Genomic DNA, 26,252 nt, shown 5'->3' on the forward strand with positions numbered 1-26,252 from the left:
AATTAACTGAAAAAGGATCCAATCAAGGTGAGGTCTAGATTATTACGCACATGGTTATTGAATTATTATGTGTATCAAAACACTTACCATTTCCTTGAAATACATTATACTCTGCTCCCAGTGTAATGATGTATTCACTGAAAGGTACAAATGCAAGGCATCAAATTAATCAGCACTTCCTTATACTGTTGCCATCCCATTTCTGTTCATAATTGCATATTGTAAGCAGTATCCTGATTAGTTAGGGTTAGGGTCTCTGAAATACAGACAGCACAAACAAGTGAAAAGTACAGACACCTGTAATTCACTCTTAGTATCAAGTGGCAACAAATTTTTTTTGAATCAGACATTAGTGCTTGTGTTCTTGACATTCCAACACTTTCCAGTACTTGGAGTAATTAAATCTAACCAGTTTAGAAGTTTGGAGTAAAGATGGAGTGCAAAATAGAGCCACAAAGCATATTGATTGATAAACACAGTTTAGAATTTGGTTTTACCTAATGACAGCAATCTAATATCAGTCTGCGACAGATGACTTATCAGGTGTCATTGTCATTTACTGTATTTTATCAGTACATTCAAGTGCTAACTACTTTCTGGCAAATTTTACAGTGTATTCTCTTTTAAAAAAAAATATGTATACTTACTGCTATGGTAATTTCACCCAAATGGGGCATGTTGTTTCACTCATTAATAGATATTTTTTGTTAGCTGATGTACGGTAATTGGCCATTCATTGTTTTCTTGCAAGTGTCAGGATGGACGTCCCTTATCCTCAAGGGACAGACGGAATCTGCACGATCTAGAGAGAAAACTGCAAGTTCTCAAACGGAGGGGGAGACACCTAGAAATTGCAGAGAGGAACTGCTGTACCAAAGTGGGCAATGCTCTCAGGCCTTTCAAGGTGAGTCTTTGATATGTTATTCAATTGCAAAAAAATGGAATAAACAAATGTTTTTTGGCTCTACTTATTACGATGGTTGTAGCTATAAATTTTGAACATAATACTGATAAGTCATATGTTTTCATCACTAAATTGGTTTGTAATATTGGAAATTTTATGTTGCTGAACATGCCTCAAATCAACGTTCCCATCTGTTTCTTCATCTGCTCAATGTTTAATTTGGGCTGTCTATATTTACTCCTACTTCATGCAATGCCACATTTCCAAACTTATTTACATTCCCACTGCCATTGTCTAATTTACGCTTTACCTTAAATAACACCTTAAATAAACATGGATATTAAACACACGCCAGAAGTTTTGATTTCTTGATTTGTTTTTTTCACAAAGGTTGAATATTTACAAAACTGTTGGGAAGTATATTTAACCTTAAAATTCTGTAACAGGACATACTAGGTGATACATAACTAAATTGTTTCAAGTACATAGAATAAGGAACGCCCCAAGACTGCTCCTATTAATTGGGACGAAGTCAGTGTCTTGACAGTTGGGAAACACTTAATAGTACTTATTGTTTTCATCTTCTTCAGAATACAAAGTGACCATTCTTTGAACTTGAATAATCTCAACATTCTTCAATTTTTTTTTTATATCTTAGGGCTGTAGCTTCTAATTTAATTAAAGGCTAATCAATTATGCATTTTATATAATGGGAAGATGGAGTGATGGATTCAAAACTACACCCACACTAATATGTTTATTCATAGCTCTATTACCAATTACCTACCATTTGTAAATGCACGCTCACTATGTACTGCATCTTTGTGCTCTTATTGTCCATTCACTCATGGCCTATCAATTATAATTTAACAAAGTCAATATATATCTATAGTACTTTTCTTAAGGGCAAGGAGAATCTCATCATCATTTTCTAGGCCATATTTTATAGTGCCACTGCTCTTAATTTTCCCCTACTTTACTGCACTGCAAAAAAAATGTTTTAAACCATAGTCTTTAAGAACTGGTGACTTACCAAGAGTGTTGCTACTAATGACAGTCCCCAGACTCAAATTTACTGAGTAACAAATTTCAAACAATTCATTTACAATACCCTCAGTGACTGGTGTAGAGATAAAAGGTAAATGATTGTAATTTCTCCAAAGCAGTGGCACCAGTATCTCTCGGAGCACACACTGTCCTTTTAATATCAACATATCAACTGTGTTGAGGAGTGAAAATTATCATGTGAACATGCCCTGGCACTGTTTTGCAAGCAGACCCCCCCACACACAGGAAAAAAAAACAAATTCAAACAAACAACAAACTAAGATAGCAAACGAAAGTTTTTCTTGTACTTAATTGAAATTTTATTCCCCTATTTCCTACTACATATAAAAACTCATGCTTTTTCCCTTTTATATTTTTCATTAAGCCTGGTCAAATTTCAAAAATGCTACCACAATGCTGTGAATACACACTATTCTTTATTTTAGCATGTCACTGTATTTTGGTACTTCACCTTTCGAAATGTCATAGATACATTTATCACCATATATAAATATATACACACACATTTTTGCATACTTGCTATATCACTATATCATGACAATATTTATTTTTGAACCCATAATGAAAGTGGGAATGTTTGGTTACTGTATTGCCACTATTGATCAAACCTGCCTGTTTCTTTTACAGAAGAGGCTGGGACATATATCCAGATTCTAGATATGATCTTAGAAATCTGTTTATGGGGTTATAAATAAGCACTCTCTCTTGCTTTGCTGAATTTTATGACGAGAATGTCATTCTTTCTTCAGCCTCAGCTTAGCTATACATTGTCCAGTTTTTTGTTGCTTGTTTTTCCCCTCCCCAGTGTATTCTGCTCAACATTAAATTTCACACCAGTCTTGGCAGAGTAAAAAAAAAATACTTATGTCATCATTTTTGTTCATCATTTTGAAATACTTGTTCAATATATGTGTATTAGCGTTCAAAAACTTGATGTACTATTATAGGTTATTTCTCTAAGGAAATATTATGTACTATTTCCAAATAAAATGACTGAAATATATGATATGACTTTTTGATGGCATATAAGTGTATAGAATAAATACATTCATATTGGTAAGTGTTTAGTTCTTCAGATTAATTTGAAAAAAACATTGCACAGTTGTGTAATAGCACAATTTGAAAAAAAACATTGCACACAATATTCAATCAACTGAAACCTTACTTATATACATTACTTATTTATAGCACTACATACTTATTCTGCTTACTTGTGTTGGATTTGTTTAGAGTGGCAAAAAGTACTGTATTTGAAAGAAAGGTGAGCCATGGATATGGCTTATTTATTTTTTGGCTGCCACCCACATTTGCTATCCAAGTTTCAACCTTACTTCTCTGTGCCATTGCTACCCTTGGGTATCACTGCCAAAAGCAAGCCAAGCCATATGGTCTCTCCTCAGCAAAAGACATGACAGAAAGGTTATACTTCCTGACCCAATAGAAGCCTTTAAAGTATTCTTTCCCTTTAGGGGGCTCACTATGCATTCAATGCATGCTTTGGTTGTTAGTATATGTCAGCGCTGGTGTTATAATGGATTGTTATTATTTACACTGTTTTCTGTTGCAGATACTGTTGGGTATTTTTTTCATTCTGGTTGCTCTGCTGTTCACTGTGGCCCTGTTCATTTCTAAGTAAGTTGTCATTGTCAATTTCCTGCAAGGGTTTCACACATTTAAATTTGATAAAAAAAATAAATAGACAAAATACAATTTTGTCAGAGCAAGATACATTATGTTATTATAGTATTATCCTTTGTGTTTCAGTTTGGATAAAGCACTCCACTCTGCTGGCATCAGTTCTGGGTTCATAATCTTTGGCACCAACCTAACCAATCCTTTGAATGAACTTCTATTAGCATTACAACCTGTAAGTATGCAATAATTTCTCATGTCAAATAGATAATTATCTTCAATTAAGATATGCTTAAAGCCATAGTTTCTTGTTTCTGTCATCATCAACCATGAACTACTGACCATGGTGATGATAACCAGCACAATTTAAAAGGCTTTATACTTTGATAACCTTGCCATGGAGTGAATGCGTTTGCAATAGACTGCTGATTAAAAACTGTTTGAGCTTCAGAAACCGAAGGTAAGCGAAATTGCTGAAAGAAAGTAAAGAATCCAACCTTAAATCTAAAACTTTAAACAGCTGAATTAGATGACAATGATGTAAATGATAAATGCTTTAATCAGTATGGTAAACACTAATACAGTTTCTCGTTATGTGGGAATTGTACACAATTGTACACCATTGTGGGTATGTTGCAGAATTTTTTGACATATAATTTCCAAATGCAATTTAGCTACAATATCCAGAAAATGTGAAGCGGATGTCCTGTTAAGAATAATATACTGACCTTGACATGAAAATCAGTAAGTGTGTTTAATGCTGCCTTGGTCTCTGACGCATACTTGAACCAATAAACGGTAGATCTTCTAGGGAGGTATTACAGTATTATTATTCATATATTTTTACTCAGTAGAACACCATTGATGATTTATACAGTATTGAGATGCATTTCTTGATTGAGTCAGGCTTTATTAAATACATTATGTAACAGGAGTACCGGGACATAAAGATAAAGAAGAAGAAGAAAGTTTTATATTGTGACTCATTCATACATACAGCAAAACATTAGTGGCGAAAATCAACTGCTGCATTTAACCCATCATGGATTAACCATGAGCAGGTTCACTGTTACGGTGTGACAGACTTGGTGGAGTGCAGGAATTGAACCAGGAATGTTCAGCTCCAAGATGACTGCTCTAATCCCGAAGCCACGCTGCTCCGTAAAGATTTATTGAGTCATGTTTTTATCAATTTAATGAATGCAATTCCAATATTGACTCAATTGTAGGTGTCTTTTGTTTCCTTATTTCTATCAACCCTGAGGGAAATATCTGGCTGTTTTAATGCTAAATGCCGCTCTTTGCTCATCACCTCTTCCTCATCTGTGTTTGTGCCATTAGCCACTAAGCAAGTAATACTCATTAAATGCATTTATTTTTTATGTGAAACAGCTTTCCCGATGCAACAGAAAACAATATTTTTCATGGTTTTACATTGGTTCAGCAATTGGTTTTAGCAATTGGATTTGATGTCTTCTGTTACCACAGGTTTTTCCATTGGATTACATCTTGATCACAATTATCACAATGTATTTTGTGCTTACCTCCATGGCTGGGATTCGCAATATGGGCATCTGGTTCTTCTGGATTCGGGTAAATGAGGTCAACATTATCCTAGACTTTGCCATGACAAAAGGTTTAAAATTGATAAAAACATTTCTTTCTTTTGCAGCTTTACAAAATAAGACCTAAAAGAACCCGTCCACAGGCTCTCCTCTTCCTCTGTATGATTCTTCTCTTGATCGTACTTCACACCAGCTACATGATCTACAGTCTTGCCCCTCAATACGTTATGTATGGTAGTCAGAAATATCTTGTGCAGGTGAGTAAAAATTAATAAATACCATGATATAATTCTAGGTTTATTCAATGAATAAACAGGGTGAAGGTTGAGGAAGAGGCTCCAATGATGCTTGTACTGCTCATTAAGTAGCTACGGCCACTTGGGTACAATTTTGTGTAGGCAGCAGCATGGTCTTCATAGCTTTTACACCCTTGCTCTTTTTGGAGTCTGTATATGGTACACTATGAGGCTTTCATTATGCAGATCTCATGTTTGACAATTTACCCGCAATAGGATCAGATGTACTCTGTTTTGCTTTCGCTCTGTGTGGGTGCTCTGACATTTTTCGATGCATTTGTGTTTTTGCTCAGTCTAAAAAAGATCTGTCGAAGAAAAATGCATTTTTGCAACTACCTCTACAACACTCACCAAGGAAACTTAATTGGGCCCTATATGCTGTTGTCTTATTACTTACAGTATTTGAATATATAGTATATATAGTTGCAAAATATATCAACTGTGTCTCTAGCACAAATTGTTAATGTAAATGATAAACTTGAATGTAATTAGCCTCTTGAGAATTTTGTGTTATTTTGCATATGGTTTGATAACTGATTAGTTAAAATGTGTTTCTCTGTGACATTTTTTCTGTTATGATCTTTTATTACTGATTTACAGGTATCATTATCTTTACTTTAACCTTTTAAAGTTTTAACATTGTCTGTTTGTTAAATTGGTACATGGCTGTTGTATTTTTGATCAGAGTCAGATGCCCACAGCATCATCTGGGAATGCTACATTTGATGTCACAAAGATCTGTGATGCTGATGCGCCTGAGGGTAAGTCAGCCATCTTTAGAGCAGTAATGTACCACTAGTCTAATTGTGAAATGTGAGGAGAACTTACAATGCATCATCAAAGATTCATTTGTCACAAGTTGACTCCATATGAGAAGAATGAAGGGACAGTGTACAACTAAGCCATTTCATGTACAACGCTGTTCAGTCCTCTTTAGCATTGTTCATTATTTATGACAGAGAATAATACCAAGGACAAACATTTGCTAATGCAGTACGTGAGCCCTTGCTGTCTCCATGCCAACACTTATTCCAGTAAATCACCCATGCAACTTAAGTATGTGATAATGCACCATACCAGTAGGGTTCTGAACAATAATTTCATCACCAAGCTGATGCTCAAACCGCACTCTTGTTGTTGGTGGAGTGGATATAATGTAGTAACTGAATTTAGGTAAGAAACTACATATAGTCCAAGATAGATAGGTACCCAATCGGCACTTCATTTGACTTTATGTAAGAAATTATGAAAGAACTGTCATTTAGATAATCTTTATGAATACAATAATGTCTTATTATTCATCTATTCAGCCTTCATATTCCCAGGAAATCTCTTAAGATTACCGGTACTGCCTTTTTTTGAAGGGAGACCTGCGCAGAACAGCAGATTAGTACATAAGAAAGACAACAGTACAACAAAAGTCAGCAGATCTGAAACAATAAAGCATTATCCAATTGAAAGCCCAGCACAAGAAAAGCCTTTACGGTACATCCCTCCGTTATATGGCTCCTTATCAGGGATTTGTACTTGTTAAGTTTTACCAGCTAATGTATTTTTAGTTTTCTGAAGTTCGTTCCGGGACCAAATAGCAGTAAAAAAAATGAAGTTCTGTCAAGTTCACTGCAAATTTGAGGAATTAGAGGAATATTACAGACCAGCTGCTTAGAGAAACATGATTTATAACATTTATTCATGGGGGCTAGAAGATTATGAAGATGCGATTGTAATATGCCCTGTATGACTTTGTGGTAAAAATGAACCAGTGCCATTGCCTCCATATTCTGAGAGAACAGATAAAACAGAACACAATGATATTGTGAGACTTTTGACAAGGTTTCAAACTGTAAAGCACTATAACGTACAGGGTCTGGGTATCACAGAAAAGAGGCGGCAGCTTGCATGTATACGACATCTTGGTCATCTAAAACAACAAAAATACTGGAATTTTAGTAATACACAACTACTCTTTGTTCTAAAATTTATGAACGCTCAGGCTATTATTTGATGGTACCCGTATGATTTGGTCCCTTCCTACTGTAAAGATGGTCAAAGTTCAGTAAGCGAGACCTGGAGAAATACATCCTTTTTCTTTGTTTTTTTGCATTAGAGATGTGTAATTTGTACCAGCATTGATAGCAGCTATAAACATTTTAATTGAGGCCTTTTTGGAGGGATTATTCTTTAGCTGATAGTTATCTCATATATTTACCTCCATTTTCCACATAGTTGAGCATATAAATATACAATATAAAAACATTTTTTTAGCCTGATATAACAATTCACTATCTGAAGGAACACATTTACACAAAATATTAAGCCTCGTAAATGAGTCGATCAGAGGGAGAGCACATGTTAAAGAGCACATGTAGTAGGGGAGGATATGAAGTTATTTGGAGTGAGAGACGATGATACAGATTAGGGTTAGATGGAGAAGGTTGATTCGCTGTGGCGAACCCTTAAAGCAAAAGCCAAAAGGAAAAGAAGAAGAAAATTAAGCCTAGTAAGGACAATTCATGGGACAAGTTTTCTTTAGTTTGTGCTGTAAATTTATCAAACGTAGCTGAATGTTATCGGTTCCTCTCAGCGTAATTGATGTTGAAAATTCATTTTTGGTTCATGGAAGCATATGATCACAAGACGCAAATTGATGTTTTTGATGTAACTGTATCACAGATTTTTTTTTAATCTAATTTTATATGGCAGATTTTTATTATAACACGTTTTTTTGAAGTATAATTGTATTTTTATATATTCATTATTTCCATTATGATTGCTGCTCTGTATTTAAGAGCATATTATGTAAAAGTGTATAGTATAGAAGTGTTTATAAGAGTATGGGAAAGGTTAGTAAAAGTGCGAAAGGTTAATAGGAGTGTGAGGAGGGTCATAGAGCTATAAGATTTAAAATAATAAAAATATGGTCGCTACTTGGTGGATTTTTGTGGTTGGTTCTGGAACATAACCCCTGCAATCAATGAGGGACTACTGCATATGTATAAAATCTGAAACATTTTTAGTCCTCATAATAAATGATAGGGATGGGTACATGTAGTGGCTTTTCCTACTGAGGTGTCATATGGCATTTGATCATTGCTGAAATGTAAATAAAGTGAAACTTTCCCATTCCCCAAATGAGTCAAAGAACATACTATTCACAAGCTCACATTGCATTCAAAAACATAATTAACATAAAAATCTGCGTTGTATATTAAACTACTTAATGTTGAGCAGATGAGTTGGACATCTGATCGATATTGATAGTAATTACAAATTTAAACAGAAATCATAACAACAGCAACATGTCAAGATTATCATGATCATCATCACAATCATCATTATCACTGTGATTACTATTATCATGATTATTATTATTGTTATTATTATTATGTTGTTGTTGTTGCTGTTGTCGTCACTTTTGCTGTTGAGACCGCAAAAAATATTTTACGAACCATTAATATCAGAGAGAAACTTTAAATATGCATGTTAATCTTATATTTTGACTACCATTGGCTTTTCCTTTGGTATAGCCCTTATCCTTCATAAACCCAGATACAGCATCTTTTAAGTGATCTTCCCTGTGATTAACTTCTTGCGTTTCTCCTCCTTACAGTTCTTTATTCGTCAATAGCATGTCAGCACTTTAGATGGTAGTGAGACTAGTTTAAACAGGTTATGGTGGTAAATGTCACAAACATTTACGTTCAAGCAACTATTGCATCAATACTTGAATGTGCATGAACATTTATTTTTGCTTTCTTCTGATAATCCTTAATGATTGAATTAGTGAAACACATCTAATAAGATCTAAATTATTGCATCATCATTGTGCTCTCAACTTTGGATTAGCCATTCAAAAACCATGATAACATTTTCTGTGCAAGGGCAGGGTGATTTACAATTTAGTAAAATTTCAGTGATAATTAATATCCAAAAACATGCAGAAGGTTCATTGTAAAAATTGGAAAATCACCTGTGAATAGGAGTGTGAATGGTTGCTCTGCAATCGACTGGCTACCTGTGCAGGATGTACCATGCCTCTTGCCCATTGACAGCAGGGATAGGCGCCAGCATCCCATAACCCGAAGTGCACGTTAAGTGGTAGATAATGAATGAATGAATGAATGATTAATTAATCATAGTATTATTCTTAGCATTTTTTTTATCATATCATATTTAATTATTTATCAATAATATGCTATTATCATAGTATATTATTTCAGAATTTATTTTTGTATATCAGTGTTTCATCATTTTTATTATTTATTAAGTTCCTTGATTTCATGTTCTTTAACCATTCACTATATGCGATGTCATTCCTTGAGACATTATGTAAATGCTTTACAATGCCTGTAAAAGCACTGTGCTAGCCCAGACATTTTGTGCCAGGCAAATTTTGATTGACGCAGGTTTATGTCTGAGGATAGAAATATTTTAGACAAAGCCATTGTTGATTTTTTTGTAATGAATAGTATTTACTTCATCCATCCTCTCAGCAGCAGTTAGTGAAAGAGAGCTCTAATGTTTTGATCCAGGGTGAATTAAGTATTGCTCACAATATAAATCAGCCAATTTATCCTCCAAAAATTCACGACAATATTGATGTTATTGTACAGCGCTTGCTGCAAATTTGATGAAGCTACTTTGTTATTAATTATACACAAAGTATTGGAAAGTAGGTTGTTTTCACATGGATTATGCAGGTAAAATATATAAACGTGTTTCACACAAGGCTAAAAAGTCATATGTATCAAACTGCACAGTCTTGTAAATGTCTTGGATCAAAGCATTTGTCGGAGTATGTGTCGGTGCATTGTATATGTTCTTCACTGAAAGTCTTTTAAAGTGTTTGCTTCAATTGCAGCATATTGGTATTTGCTAAAATAATAGTACTTTATAACTGTAGTACGATTCTGACCTGGAATCTTCCATTTTAGTAAGTCTAGTAATTTAATGTCACATAAATGACTATGAATTGAATAGGGCTTCAGAATAGAATAAGAGGAAATTTTAAAAATCAATCAGTAATGTCAAATCCCTTCTTCAACTATAGAAAAACAATCGATACCACAGATCAATGAGTCAGAGTAAAGACATTGACAGTCCTACTGGTAATGTCTTCCCAGTAAAGAGAAAAATTAGAATTACATCTTCTATTTGTAATTCTGTTACTACCATACAGATATGAATGCATCCATCCGTCCATCTTCTCCTGCCTATCCGCACTCGGGTCGCGGGGGCAGGAGCCGGAGCAGTGAGGCCCAGACCTCCCTCTCCCCCACCACATGGTCCATTTCCTCTTGGGATACCCCGAGACGTACCCAGGCCAGCCTGGAGACATAGTCTGTCCAGTGTGTCCTCGGTCTTCCTCGTGGTCTCCCAGATGAACATGCCTGGAATACCTCCCCCAGGAGGAGACATCAGATACCCGAGCCATCTCATCTGGCTCCTCTCTATGCGTAGGAGCAGCGGCTCTACTCCGAGCTCCTCCCGGATGACCAAACTTCTCACCCTATCTCTAGGGGAGAATCCAGCCACCCTGCGGAGGAAGCTCATCTTGGCCGCTTGTATCTGTGATCTCGTTCTTTCGGTCACTACCCACAGCTCATGACCATAAGTGAGTGTTGGAACGTAGATTGATATGTAAATTGAGGGCTTTGCCTTTTGGCTCAGCTCCCTCTTGATCATGACAGACATTGTCCGCATTGCTGCAGACGCTGCACAGACCCGCCTGTCGATATCCCGCTTCATCCTTCCCTCACTTGTGAACAAGACCACGAGATACTTGAACTCCTGCACCTGGGGCAGGACCTCTTTCCCGACCCAAAGTGGGCATTCCAGCTGTTTCCAGTTGAGCACCATGGTCTTGGATTTGGAGGTGCTTATTCTCATCCCAGCTGCTTCATGCTCGGCTGCGAACCATTCCTGTGAGAGCTGGACCTCATGGCCTGATGAAGCCAACAGAACCACATCATTGCAAAAAGCGGGGACTCACCAAACCAGATCCCCTCGATGCCCGGCCGTGCCCAGAAATTCCGTCCATAAAAGTAATGAACAGAATTGGTGACAAAGGGTAGCCCTGGCGTAGGCCAATCCAAGGAAATGGGTCGGATTTATGACTGCCAATGCAGACCAAGCTCCGACACCAATCATACAGGGACTCAACAACCCATATGACGGGCTTCATACCCTGTACTACTAGAGCATCCCTCACATAACTTCCCATGGGACATGGTTGAATGCCTTCTCCAGGTCCACAAAACCCATGTAGACTGGTTAGGCAAACTCACATGCCCCCTCGAGGACCCTGCTGAGGGTATAGAACTGGTCCACTGTTCCACGACTAGGACGAAAACCACACTGCTCCTCCTGAATCTGAGGTTCAATGACTCGGCGGACCTTCTTCTCCAGCACCACTGAATAGACCTTACCAGGGAGGCTGAGGAGTGCGATACCCTTGTAGTTGGCGCACACCCTCCAACCCCCCTTTTTAAAAAGGGGGATCACAATACAACCATAAGGTCAATCAGAGAACGATGGCCTAAGGTCTGTTGGTGCCAAGTGCACATATGGACACCTTTATGCCTTAAGATGGTATTTGTTATGGACAATCCGTGACGAGCACTGAAGTCCAATAACAAAACACCGCTCGGGCTCTGATCAGGGGGGCTGTTCCTTCGAATCATGCCTTTCCAAGTTGCACTGTTGTTGCCCACATAAGCGTTTAAGTCTCCCAGCATAATGGTAGGAGCGGTCTCTAGCAGCCCCTCTAGGGACCCCAAGAAAGGTGCGTGAACTTTTGTTGGGTGCACAGCCACAACAGTCAGAACCCATACCCCCACCTGAAGGCGGAGGGAGGCTACCCTCTCATCCACAGGGATGAACCCCACAGTCCAGGCGCCGAGACGGGTGGCAATCATAATGCCCACGCCTGACCGGTGCCTCTCACCTGGGCAACTCCGCAATAAAAAAAAAGACACCACAAGGTGAGTCTGACTATATCTAGTCAGAATCCCTCAGCCTCGTGTTATTAATCCCTCTCGGGTCCTATGTCCCCGAGAGGTGACATTCCATGTCCCAGGAGCCAGCTTCTGCAGCCGAGGATCGGCCTGCCAAGGTCCCCCGCACAGGCTACCGCTCAGCTCTCACTGCACCCAACCCCCTTGGCCCCTCCTGTGGGTGGTGAGCCAAGGGGAAGAGGGACCATTGTTGTTCCTTCAGGCTGTGCCTAACCGAGCCCCATGGATAGACCCGGTCACCAGGTGCTCCCCTCCCCTTCCTTGGGCCTGGCTCCAGGGTGGGCCCTAGTGACCTGCGTCCAGGTAAGAGAAAACTTGGTCTGATGATTTTCTTCTTCATGGGAGGTCTTCTGAGCCACACTTTGTCTAGTGTCTCACCTGGGACCTGCTTACCTTGGGTGACCCCCCCTAGGGGCATAAAGCCCCTGACAACATAACCCCCAGGATCACTGGGACACGCAAACCCCTCCACCATGTTAAGGTGGCAGCTCACAGAGGGGATATGAATACATTACGCCTTTTCCTTAAATAAAACCCTTGGGTTGTTTTCTTTAATATCTACCAGTATTGTATAACACCAAGCAACGAAATGTAGGAGAATACCCTTTTTCAGGTTTAACAAAACAAAACAAAAAATTGATCGTAAATAAACCAAAATTAAGTTGTTTGATTCTCTTTAGAAACTCGTACTAAAATATTTAATAGGGTTTTTTTTTGTCTGATGATTCCTCTATTAAACTGAACTTTTTTGGTTTACTTTTATTCCTTGCTATGAAGTAAGTATTATCCCACTATTGATGGACAAAGGTGGCTGTAATGTTTCTGAAAGAATATCTTCTGAAATATGAATTATTGATCCCAAATTTTATGTTTGTATTTCATTAGCCTTTACTTGATGGCAAACTGACATCCATACAGGTTTGTAACAGCAGTGGTATTTTTGGGGGATATTATCCATGATACAGTAACTGTTTCAGGAAGAGCAGGCCATCATACCAGATGACATGTGCAGAGGTCCTTATTTGACAGTTAAAGAGTTTGATTGCTGTCATTGCCTTAAAAGGTTGTGAAACAAAGTATTAAGTTAAGGGAACAATCATTTTTGTCCAGGCCAGTTTAATTAGTTTATATTTTAAATTATTCTGTTAAACAATCCAAAAGCAATGTCTGATTTTCATACTTCCAGTGTGCAACTTCCTGTCTCTGGTGATGTACAGAGGCGTAATTATGGGCGGTGTGAGGTAGGAAATAGAGTAATCATCTATGGAACCGAACACCCTGGTTTGATTCCCAGATCCTTCTAGAATGTCAAAGTGTTGTTGAGCAAGACACTGAACCCTAACTGCTTCCCTGGTGCTGATGGACGGCAGGCTACTGCTCATGGTTCATCCATGATGGGTTAATTGCAGAGAACGAATATCCCCACGAGAGATTAATAACAGATTAATTATAATTGATGAAGTTTTTTAGATAATGGCAGTTTTGTTTTTAAATACTTCTTATTTAAGGTTACTGATACAATGACTTTTATCAAAGACCTCTTCTCTGGTTTCTTGCCCAAATATCAGTTTTCAGGTGTAGAGAGTGATGGATGGATGGTTGTTCAATTCTCCCATTATTATTGACATAAAGGGGATTAGCCAGTAGTATTTTACTCTGAGAGTTTACCAACTTAGACTGATTTTGTTTCGGTTTTATTATAAAGAGCAGCTTTTCATAATGAGACAAGCTAATGAAGTGTCAAAAGAGACTATCAGAAGCTTTTAGACAATTTACCTTTTAAAGTAACTTGTACCAGATTTCTTTTGTGCATTGAGAGATAGCAAGCATATCTTACCTTATATGATAAAGCAGCCATTTCCCAAAGGAGTATTTCATCCCCTCTTCCGTAACGTTGGCATGTGGCTCCAGTCACCAAGCTTCATTTTCTTAATTAATACAATTAATTGTTTCACAATGTAATTTCTTTGCAAGACTGAATAAAGACCCCCCCCAGAAGGTAAACAGGATCCAATTTTAAAGAAAATAAGTGACTGCTGTTATTAAATTTGATTTTTTTTTAATGTACATTTGGTTTTCTATACTGTTATCCACATATTATTCATTGCATCTTTCTTGTATTGCACAAATTCATTCATACTGCTCCTGAACTCATTCCTGAATTGTACTACAGTTCAGGAGTTTCATTATAACTAAAAGAGTAAAGAAGGATAAAATGTGCTTACATGTTTAGATTTCAACTTTCTCCGCAATGTGGATATGTAATGGAAAAATTAAATAATAGTATCTCAAAAATACATTGACATTTCTCGACATTGGCTGCTTGACTCTCTCTGTGTGCATGCCTCTAAACTCCTGGAGTGAGCAGGTGCCAAGCACTTCATTATCTATTCCAAGGTAATTATCTGTTCATCACACATTTATTCCCTAAAATGGAAAGGAACCCCCAAGAGCTAGTTAACACGGTCCTAGGCAACTCTAACCCAGTTTCCATCAGCGACAGATTTTTTTTTCCCAAAAATGCTGTCTGTAAGTTGTATCTATCTGATCTTTTAATATTTTAGGTTTGTTTGAACAATCCTTTTTCAGTTTAAATAATGAAACATAATATCTAATTTTATACAGAGAGACATTAATATGAAAATTCATTCAGAGTTGATGGACTAGCACTATAGTTTATTTTCTTTTGATGTCTTTTTTGAGCTAATATTCACTGTTGGACATTGGTGCTTCAATCTGTCTCTCCCACACCCATGTAATTCAATATTACAAATCAATCACTCACTGTATCAATTTTTTTTTATGGGGGACTTTTCAAAGACTCCTCCAAGTTCATTGAATGACTTTCAATGTAGTCAATTTTAGTAATGAATATGAATTGAAAATTGAATAACTTCATGAACTAGGGTTGAAGTAGTAGAGTTATCTGCTTTAGGTGATGCTGGTCTAAATTATTCTCCCCTCTGTAAAGCTCATGCTATGGTTTCTGCTGTGGGAGTTGCTTTGATCATAAACTTTTGACTTGAGTCCTTCCCATCAGTATTGATGATTTTTAGGTGTATAACTCTCACTGGTGGTTGATGAGCACACATTGTATGTGCCTCTACTTTTTTGTCTGGGCCTCTTGATGATTGTTGTAATTAAAAAAAGAGACACCTTTAAAGGGCTATGCCCATTATATGATTACATTGCTGAAAAATTCTGTCTTTACAGAATTTGTCGTCTTAATCCATCGCTAATGATACTGACTCAAGGAATAACAAGGAATAATACTGCCACTGCGGACATGATATTTTTTTCGCTGAACAATCCTAGACTAGAATCTTGAAGTTATTCTGTCTAGGATGCCCAACTCAAATTCGTCCCCAAAACAAAAAGCATTTGGAAAAGCATTTGCATGAAATAATTTTTCTTTCGAAATATTCCTTTAAACACGCAGTTCTTGATAGGATACATCCATGGCCGTCTTTACAACAACTGACCCAGTAATAAATCCCAACCTGTTGGTGCTCCAAGACAGGAGAAAAGACAGGGTGAGTTATAAAAGGAGTCACCATGTCCAAAAAGATGACCAGCTTTTTGCAATTTTAAATGTAGTCCATCACAGCATAGCTACTTCATGTAGAGTGAGCTCTCACCCCATGATGACCCTGTGCAAGGAAACTAGCCTCCACAATCAATTGGAAAACTCACTGGTTGAACAAAGCCTTATATCTACAAGGAGTAGCAAAAATAACAGCTGGTCATGTGGACTTTCATCTTTAATTAATGGACCTCGATACTAAATGTCAAATTTAGGAGGGTAGAGTGTCACCAACCCCAAAGCAATGGAGCTGTGCTGGGATAACTGTAGTTAATGTACAACATTCGGGCACAGTATTATCTTGAAACTTAGCAGTGCAGGGATGCATAGATAGGTGGGATCATGGAGTCATGCAGTGTTGGCCTGTCAAAACCATAATAAGACAGCGACTTTGTAGATACAACATGGAATGCATATTGTGACAGTAATTATGAAAAGGTCCTATATTTGGGAAATAGACTTGGCTTATTGTGTTTTTACTCAAAACGCTGTTTTGTTTGCTGTCACAGTAAGAATGTAGTGGATTTGCAGAGGCGGCAGACGTTTTTGGCCAACCCCCTCCAGTTAGTTGATGAGGAGACTGGATTGCTGGTGGTTACTAACTTGTGAAATGTAATCCTTACTGTTGAGGTACCCTCCACATACCATTCAGATGAGATTTACAATTAACTGTTACTTTTCAGTTAGTTGAAGAAAAGTTGTTGAAAGTTGAAGGATGGGAGTGAGGGTGCAGGAGGTAGAGCAATCGTCTTTGGAATCGAACATTTCTGGTTCGATTCCCGGCTCTTCCTAGTGTGTCGAAGTGTTGTTGAGCAAGACACTGAACCTCTAACTGCTCCCCTGATGCTGGTGGACGGCATGCCTACCTATCATGGCTTATTGATGATGTGTTAATTGTAGAGAAAGAATTTCCCCGCGGGGATTAATAAAGGATGAATTAAAATACGTTGAAGGTGTGTAGAGTAAGTAACAACAAAATGGAGAATCTTTTGTGGGCTGTGTAGTTGCATGCCAACCTCAGAAACTACATTTGGTTCCTGGATGGGCAACATTGCCAGGACTGCTGGTGAACGATAAAGCCTGCTTGTTTGAATGTTTTTTTCTTCTATTTTTTTTTTCATTTAAAAAATTGATCTACCTGCCAATATGATAGTATCTAGTAACAACTGACAATTGTACATTCTAGCCATGAAAAGACTGGGCTGGATCAAAATAAAATAACCATTTTTTTCTGACTTATTTGGCCTGCATTGAGTTTGAGTGCACTATTTATTGCCTGATTCGAGAATGAAATTTAATAGTGTATACACTGTGAATTGAGTGAACCTTTGACTGACTTTGAATATAACCCTCTAGAATACACTGTTTGGTCATAATTTCAACATTTTGTGCACAGTTGTCACCCAGACTGACTGGAGGGGCCAAGGCAGTACACTGAGTGGTAGGGCATCTTGCTTATCTTCATAGAACTTATTGGTATTTAGACCAACATCAAGCACGGCCAGGCCCTCCTTTCATTTAGGAAGCTGAGTCAATGTTTACCATCGCCATAGGAGGAGCCCTCTGGTTTATATTCAGTTTACTCACCAGCCTACTCAATTGGATTGAATTGGATGGCTTGCAAGAGTGGAAGTATGATCCACCTGGGAGTTCCCAGTACTGTGAGCCAGGCAAAACTATTTCAGTGGCTTGACAGAAGTGGCTTACTTCTGAAATACTGAGTGGCATGGATTTAACAGCTGGTAAATTTCACCGCCTCAAACGGCACACTGTTTAAATAGACAACATTAGAAATACACAATGAGTGTATATACTTACTATTCAAGTTGAAGACACATCTTGGTTGAAGAGTTCTGTCTGGGTTTCTTTAGCAGGAGTAGATATTACTTAATTTCCCATGTAAATCCACAAGCTTGTTTCCAAGCATTTTGGCAAAGCTCATTTGTCTGGTCCTTGTCCAGTGCAGAGCATAAGAAATGAAGAATGCCACGAAAACCTTGTATTAGCTGGCATGGACTCACATTATTGCCATGCACCAACATAGACCACTGGCTGAAAATGCAGATATTGGTGTTGTATATAAAGGAACAAAAAAAAGGGAACTTTAAAAACTTGTCAGCTGAGAAAGTTTATCGACTCATGACAGAATGTTTCCAACAATTATCTCATTTATCCACTCGTATCATTAACCCAAGAGGGAGCTATATATTTTGATATATCGTTTTAGACACGTCTCCTTGTTCTGTCTAAATGTTGGCCTATTTAGTGTATTTATTGGCATCCCGACATCTCTTGTTTTTACTTTTTAATATAGCATCTCATTATGCTTTGTTCTTGAATTCTGGAGACACCTCTGATACAGAGGAGCGCCTCCTGAGTGTGGAATACAGTCTGTTACCTAGCAACTTGCTTTTTCTACAGAAGTGTTATAAGAGCTTTCAGAGAACAGTCATAATTGTTTGTGTTGCTTCTGTTAGACATCAGGTGTCCAGGCAATTTTCAACTAGAAACTCCCTTGACTCATGCAGAAATTAGTGTTCTTGTACTTAGCATTAAATGTAGTATTATAGGTTGCATTTCAATGGAATTTGTCATTCAAAAACTTATATGCACAGAAAAATATATGTGTTGAAATTCTTAGATGCAAGTAATCTATCAAACCATGTTTGCTTCTATGGCAATGTTTCAAAATTAATAGGTACTGTGTGTTTTGTATCCAAGATTTATTTGAAATTGTAGGCTTGAAATGTGTTTTTATAATTCGAGCATTGCTGCATTCGGTGATCGGATTAATTTAAACATGTAAACAGGCACACATATACTGTCTATCATCATATGATCGTAATGATAATACACATTTATAACCCAAATATTTTAATACGATGTGAAGATATATCAAAGTCTGTCTCTTTAGATCTGGCTCATCACATATATATTTTTTGCAGCTTGAAGTTTTTAACTCTGAAGATGTCAATAAACCCACATGTTCAAAAGTAGCTGTAGCTTAAAATTCATGTATGGAATAAATTCTTGGTAGTAGAATCTAGGCTTGTCGAGGACACTACAAAGTCTAAAGTGGGGGGCAAGTATTTACTTCAAAAAAAGCTTGAATGACCCAGTACAAACCAACTGTCTAGAACGGAACAGCGGACAATCCCATTTTTGCCAATGGTAGATAAATATTCCTCAATAACTAGAAACAGAATTAAGCTAAAATAAAAAAATTCACATCTTTCCTTAATTCAGAAATCTGCCTGAAGCTTTATTAACACATTAACACAGAGTTAGGAATATGGATATGGAACATTATATGGATGATATATAGTATGGATGGATGGATAGGGGGTAGTTTAGTGTGCCTGTGCATATGTGTGTGTCTGTGTGTGTGTCTGTGTGTGTGTCTGTGTGTGTGTGTGTGTGTGTGTGTGTGTGTGTGTGTGTGTGTCTGTCTGTCTGTCTGTCTGTGTGTGCGTGTGTGGATGTTGGTCAGAGAATCAATATTGCTTAAATTGCTAGTTACTGTCATGCATCATAAGACATGAGTTCACGGAAGCGGATATGAAAGCAGTATTAGTCCAATTTCCTTTTTTTTTTAAATTTATAAATATATGTACATATTTCTTTTTAATAGTGCTCTGATTGTTATGACGCAATTAGCATTATGATTATTATTATTAATGATGACTAATAATAACCTAATAATTATAATAATGATTATGATAAGTTATCTTTATCAGTCAAGACCTTCTGTATATGACCACATTTTTTCTATTTATTAGTACAATCAGAGTTCCAGATTTTTCAGGGCAAATCGGTTACATTTAGTTTCTTTATGTTGATTTCCATGTATTAATGGGGAAGTGGGAAAAAAGTAGGCACTTTCATGGACCACACTGATATGAGACACTTGAGCTTTTGAAAATTGTTCTGTTAAAAGGACATCACTATCCTCAAAGGACACTGGAATGAAAGTGCTTTTTGCTTTGTAGATAGAGAGAGTTGAAGCATACAGTGTAGGTACATGATGCTTGGTGATAGAGAGGCTTTTGCAAAGACTGCTTTGTGTGTGTGTTTTTTCAAATGCATTTGTGTTTGTGTTTGTATGCGGAGATAAAAGTTATACATAATGCATTGTGCTACACAGGGCAGCACTCACCTAGATATCGTGATTCAAGGTGAAATAACCTGTACTCACACACTGTCCTGTGCTCTTATCAGAGAACGGTAATGATTCCAAGGTGAAGCAGGTCAGCGGTGTACATGGTAATATATTTAGGCAGACCTCTGTTGTAGACCATCTGTCTGTCTCTCTCAGAGCTTTGCTATTCAGTTGAACAGCTGGAGAGCCACAGATGGCTGAGGTAAAAGAGCAAAATAGTGGGGTCACTGGAATGAAGATAGACTAGCTTCCTCTGCTATCTGTTGATTCTAGTCGTGGATAAACTAATTGCTGGTATTTCTCCCAAACTCCCAAGACTTCTCTCTGTGTAGTCTTTATCGTAGATGATACAACAAACCAATTAAATAATTTCCCAAGCACGCGATCATTAAAGTACATTTTAAAAGGCCATGTTTCTGTCGTCTGATTTTTTTTTTAATGTGGTACAGGAGAATGGTTTTGATCTTGTCAGTTTTAATACAATACTTAAAGGACACACAAGTTGTCCTAGTGTACCTTGATGTGATGTTGCTTGTTATTAATCTGCCTGTCCTCTTCATGGAGTTCAAGTCAGTGTGAAGAAATGTGTTCAGCTCAGCATGGTTAGTGTTATTCTTCAGATGCTTCTGTAACAAAGCCAGACAATGCATTTCATCTTCACTCTACTTGCTTGCTATGTTATGTTGAAATCTATAAATCTGTTCAGAAGTGTATTATGTATTTCTGTCTTTACTTATTCAATTAATGCGTGTGATCAAAAGAGAATTTTTTTTTTCTTTTCCATTTTTACCTGTGTTTTAACACAAAAGCAAATTGAAAAATCAAGTGTGGCACACATTTCAGTGGCACTCTCCACATTAGTAATAATGAACATTTCCTGTGCTTGCCAAGACCCATTCATGACCATAGAGGCTCATGACTCATTGTAGGAATCTTGTTACTTCAGTCTGTGCCATGGAGATCAAAATAGGTATTACTTCTATCAAAAACTGGAACTTTAGGTTGGAACTACAGTTATGCAGCTATGTCTGAGACAAAGAAAAACAGCTTGATTTACAATAATTAGGTCTTGTGTTTTTATTCAAAATGGACCAGTTCTTAACACAATAACATGGAAACATACGTCAGACCCCATTAGCATTATTTTCATTATTTTTATCATTACTTCATTTTTCATTATTTAAAAACTACTACTGACTCATAGGGATGTAGTCTGTTTAGAAAGAATGAAATCCCCTTCTGGTTATATTTGATGCATGACTCCATCACAAGTTACAATTTAGGTAATTTCTCGTGTGCCCACTGGTACAACATACTCACACTGACAGCATGGCTTTCCTCTTTTGGGAAGATTGGTTCTGTGTTGGATTTACTGTAAAAGAATTGAAAAAAAAATGCTGGAGGTGCTGTGCATCATATTTACTAAAGATTTACTTGTAAACCAAATGCATCACTTATGTGATTATAAATACTGGGCAGGATTGGATTCAATGCAGTTTATCGATTTGTGGAATTTTTCTGTGAAGGAAATGTATTTTTCTTGAATTGGAATACTACTTACGGAACATGTGATGTTTTAAGTAGACCATTCCCACCAAATATTACAGAATCAAAGAAAAAAATTCTTAAACAAATGTCAACATTTTACTGTTACCACATCTTTACTGTATTTGCCTTCTTTTTCTTTTTTTCAAAGATGCTATTTTGTATTCTACTTTTAATTTTTCTCCTCAAATGTTTCTCTTTTGAAATGTGGTAAGAATAATATCTTATTCAGAGATTTGTATGAGACAAATGTCTTTTTTCCATGTCTTATAGTAAAATTCTTATGATCTAATACAGTACACATTATTTTTGCAACTTTAAAATTTGTTTTCAAGTGTAAGAAAGAAAGTACTTTACTTTAAAGGTCTGAGTTACACACCCTTTTCACACTTTGCACAGGCAAAAGTATTCAGCCATTGACGCACACCTATTTCATCACACAGATCATCTCTTTTTAAAATGTGCCTGCATTTCAACTTTGCTCATTATAATACACAAAAAAGATTAGAAGCAACATTTTCTGCTTGTCTGTCCTTTTCAGACCAGTGCACTGTGACAAGATCGTACCTCTTTCTTCACAAGTTTTGGTTTTTCAGCACCATCTATTACTTCGGTAACTGGGCTTTCATTGGGGTAAGTTCAGTTTTACTTTAGATCTGTGTATATTGTGACCAGATTTATAATTCTTGATTTGCGTAGGATTTTTGAAGTGCCTTTTGAAGTGCAAACATCAGGCGTTATACAAAATAAAATAAATAAAATAAAAAATCAAGTGCAGTTCATGAGGGTATACATGTGGAAGCAGAAGCTTATTATATAACACCTACTCACAAAAAGGTGAGAATAACAACTGCAAACAATTGAGATCCCTTCAGCAGAATGTTTAGTAGCTTCTGTATGTTGTACCACTGCTGCAATCTCTCTACCAGAGAATCTGTATTTAAGCTTTTCTTAATGCTTGCTTTACATATCACCAGGTTTTCCTCATGGGTCTGGTGGTTTCCTGCTGCAAAGGGAAGAAATCTGTGATTGAGGGAGAGGTGGAGGCTGATGACTCAGACATAAGCGAGGATGAATATGTGCACTGAAAATCAGTGTTCATTTGTACAGGTTTGTAAGTATTGTCGCTGTTCATTAAAGGGGATAGAAAGTCCCATTTCATAAACTTACTGCCAGCAGTTTGAGGTATTCAATCGATTGTTTCCGAAGCAACAGAGGTTCTTATTTTTTGAAAACAAGTCTTTTCTTATTTAGACCCCAGACAGATTATAATGTCAGTCAAAGGTATAACAATTTTGGGATTCTGTTCCTCAAGGTCCTTCTTACTGACAGGTAGTCATAAACTACTCCAAACATTGTCTAATCTCTTTAGGAGGCTGTGCTTTGATCAAACCCTCATATTTCTATTCATTGAACACAATCTAGGTCCTTCAAGTGTTTATTTCTGACAGTATTATCATTTTTTGCTGACTTCTTTTGTGAACAGCTCAGAGTTGTAACTGGTTGACAGTGATTATTTCTAGATGCTGACAAAGGCTAAATTGTTAGTGTTGATTGCTCTTTTCTCTTATGTTGATGTTGAATATAGCATTTGATGGATTACTGCTGTTGTTCCTTTTAGGTATTTCTAGTCAGATTAAATTGTGTGCTGATTTCAGTGAACTTGGGTACTTGGACTGCGTGTGAAGTGTAAAGAACAATTTCATTAACTCTTGAGTTTTTAACAAAATCGGTTTAACGGGTTGTTTGCTCTCTTTGGCTCAAAAAACACGAAATTAATGTTATTAACTGATATTCTTCTGCCAGGATGCTGAAGCTAATGTACTGCAGGCTTTTTGGCTACAAAATGGCTACTTTGACTATATCTTTTACATTGTTTCTGCCATTCAGTGTCAGAGGAATGTTTAATTTATGATTAAAAGATAAAATTCTAAAACTGACTAGCAGTGCATGAACAATACATAACTCATTATGGGTTTGGGAATCAAATGTCATTGCCTAATGAATACACATTTCTACTGTATGATGGGCAACCAATACTACTGTATCACTTTGTTTACTAAACAACCAATTTACTGAGGCTGCAATACCAATCGGTTCCGCTTATCTACTCATGCCACATTGAGCGTATTGTCAGTATTGAGTGGTACTGTACATGTATTCAAAGAAATAAACCCACTTGAAATACACATCATATTTGTCAACACCGAATTCTTTTGTCTCCTTTTCATTCACTGTTCAGTTTTAGATTTGCTCTGAGATTTTATTTGCTAAAGACTCACAAAGACTTAACTTCACTTTATTCATCTGTAACCAATTGGGGTCATTTTGGCCATCCTGCGCACTTGCGCTAGCGTGTATATATATATGATACAATTCATGTCAGCAGGGACATATTATTTCTGATAGAAATTGAGTGATTAGCATAAAAAAGTTTAAGTTTAATTACACTTCATTGTTCTTTGTTTTGTTTTTTTAATTATAATCTCACTGTATTCCGATTTATAAATCAGCAACTGTGCATGAAAAGGATGAGAGTGGTTTTCACATATTTGCTATTGTCAAATCCTAATTTTGTGAGTGAAAAGGATTCGTATGAACTAAAAGCGACAGTCAAATACATCCAACCTGGGATTAGTCTGTAACTACTCACTGGCTGCTGCGGATGGATTTGCATTACATTTTGTTTGCCTGTCCAATTAGTTTGGGGCATGCTTACCTTTTCAAGTGTTTATACAGCATGCTTTGAGTTAAGCCATGATGTGATATGCCACCCCCATGTGCACTAATAGACCAAATAAACCTTAAGCTAAAAGCATAAGGCAATGGACTTCAAGAGGCTTCTATGATCAACATGTCAGATCAGAGGATTTCCCTTTTAAGACAGTGACTTATCTTATCGTGCCCTAGTCAGAGTCAGTCTGGGTAAGTCTTTCTTTCCTCATGGTGTTGCCTTTTAGTTTTTCTTTCTAGGTTTTTAATAAACTTATTTGAACACATTGTTGAGTGGTCTACTCTTTAAATTTGGATTTTTTTTACATCCAAACTGAAATATTATCAATGGTTTTCACTTTTGAAGTCAGCTTAATTTCATTTAAAATGTTACATATTAAATGTGTCTGCTTTCCTTTTCACTGGTTCCTTTTGGGGTTACCACAGTAAATCATCTTCCTTCATTTAACCCTATTCTATGAATCGTCTTCTCCCACATCATCTTACTTGTCCTCCTCCCCTCCATCCTTAAATCTTCTTTTGGTCTTTGTTCCTGTACATGTCTAAGCATCTCAGTCTGACCTCTGATATATGAATATTTAATATGTATCCATCCTATGAACACTCACATAACAAACAGAATGTATCTTTTACATATCTCTATGCTGCCAACATTTACACTCATGCTGAATTACATCAGTTTGTATATGATGTAAAACCATGCTTTAGATTCAAAATTAAATGATGCAATGACTTTGAAAAGAAACACCTCATTACTTTTCCTACATTTTGTTTTCCATCTATATTGAAATGCTTTCTGTGATTTTTAGAGAGCAATTGGTCAAGGTCTGACTTCACAGACATCTGACTGATCAATGGTTTACCTTACCGCAATCTCAGAAATACCACCAGGGAGAAATGTAATGCAGGATCAATTTGATTATGTTGATTTAGTGTTTGCAACCCTTAAGCAGGTTAACCTTTCTGCTCACATGAGCCTGTCAGACCTGCCTGTCACTCCCAAATGACAGCTCATCCAGCAGACTTGTCAGCAGCTCCATTTAACAACATACAAATAATAAGGCTTTCCATTTGAAAGACAGGGGCCCCGCTGAGAGTTTCAGTCTCAAGACAGACACTTCTGATGTTTCATGCAGAAAAACTAATTTACACAAAGATTGATTTTATTTTAATCTATTTTCAATAGCAGTCAATAAAACCAATAAAATCATACTAATGAAAAATTAGATAGATGATAGATGTTTAGGTGGTTAGATAAAAGTATCATGTTTTGCTTTGAACTGGCACCAATGCTTTTTGCATGAAAATATCAGTTGAACTCAGAAAAAAGGCTGCTCAAGTAAAAATTCATGTAAAACAAAAGGAAATATAATTGAACATTCTAATTAAGGAAGTGACTTTATTTACCCAGCAAAAGAGAGATACATTTAATCTGTGGTTTAGAATGGGTCTAAATCATTATTTACAACTTATTTTAAGAGTTAATTTCAAGTTTCACTGGTTAAGTCTCTCATCCCTTGGTCCAAGCAAAGTATCACAGCCCAAACATCACAGCATTCTCTTTTTTATCACCAAGGTTAGTAAATATGAGAAACTATATCCAAAATAAATGAGCTACATGTTTTTGTCACTGAATGGTAAGTTGGTCCATTTAAAGAAAACACTTGTACAGGCACTTCGAGAGGCAGCACATCTGTATATAATAAACCTAATTGTCTGATGGTCTAAACTGAAATTCACAGTGAATTCAT

The 26,252-nt window shown here is 36.8% G+C and overlaps 1 protein-coding gene across 1 annotated transcript in view; it reads left to right on the forward strand.

Annotated features, from left to right (window-relative positions):
- lmbrd1 (LMBR1 domain containing 1) overlaps positions 1-23,962 on the forward strand; it is a 49,710-nt gene extending 25,748 nt beyond the window's left edge. Inside the window, exons 9-16 of the mRNA XM_086168178.1 lie at positions 752-904; positions 3,540-3,604; positions 3,737-3,839; positions 5,093-5,197; positions 5,277-5,426; positions 6,151-6,226; positions 22,310-22,401; positions 22,746-23,962. Of these exons, the coding sequence (XP_086024304.1) occupies positions 752-904; positions 3,540-3,604; positions 3,737-3,839; positions 5,093-5,197; positions 5,277-5,426; positions 6,151-6,226; positions 22,310-22,401; positions 22,746-22,856 (855 nt within the window). The 3' untranslated portion in view covers positions 22,857-23,962. The remainder of the gene's footprint in view (positions 1-751; positions 905-3,539; positions 3,605-3,736; positions 3,840-5,092; positions 5,198-5,276; positions 5,427-6,150; positions 6,227-22,309; positions 22,402-22,745) is intronic.
- The last annotated feature ends 2,290 nt before the right edge of the window (positions 23,963-26,252 follow it).

Source organism: Fistularia commersonii, chromosome 2 (genome assembly GCF_037954325.1).
Source record: "Fistularia commersonii isolate RoL2024-O1a breed Wild chromosome 2, RoL_Fcom_v1.0, whole genome shotgun sequence".
Lineage (NCBI taxonomy): Eukaryota > Metazoa > Chordata > Actinopteri > Syngnathiformes > Fistulariidae > Fistularia > Fistularia commersonii.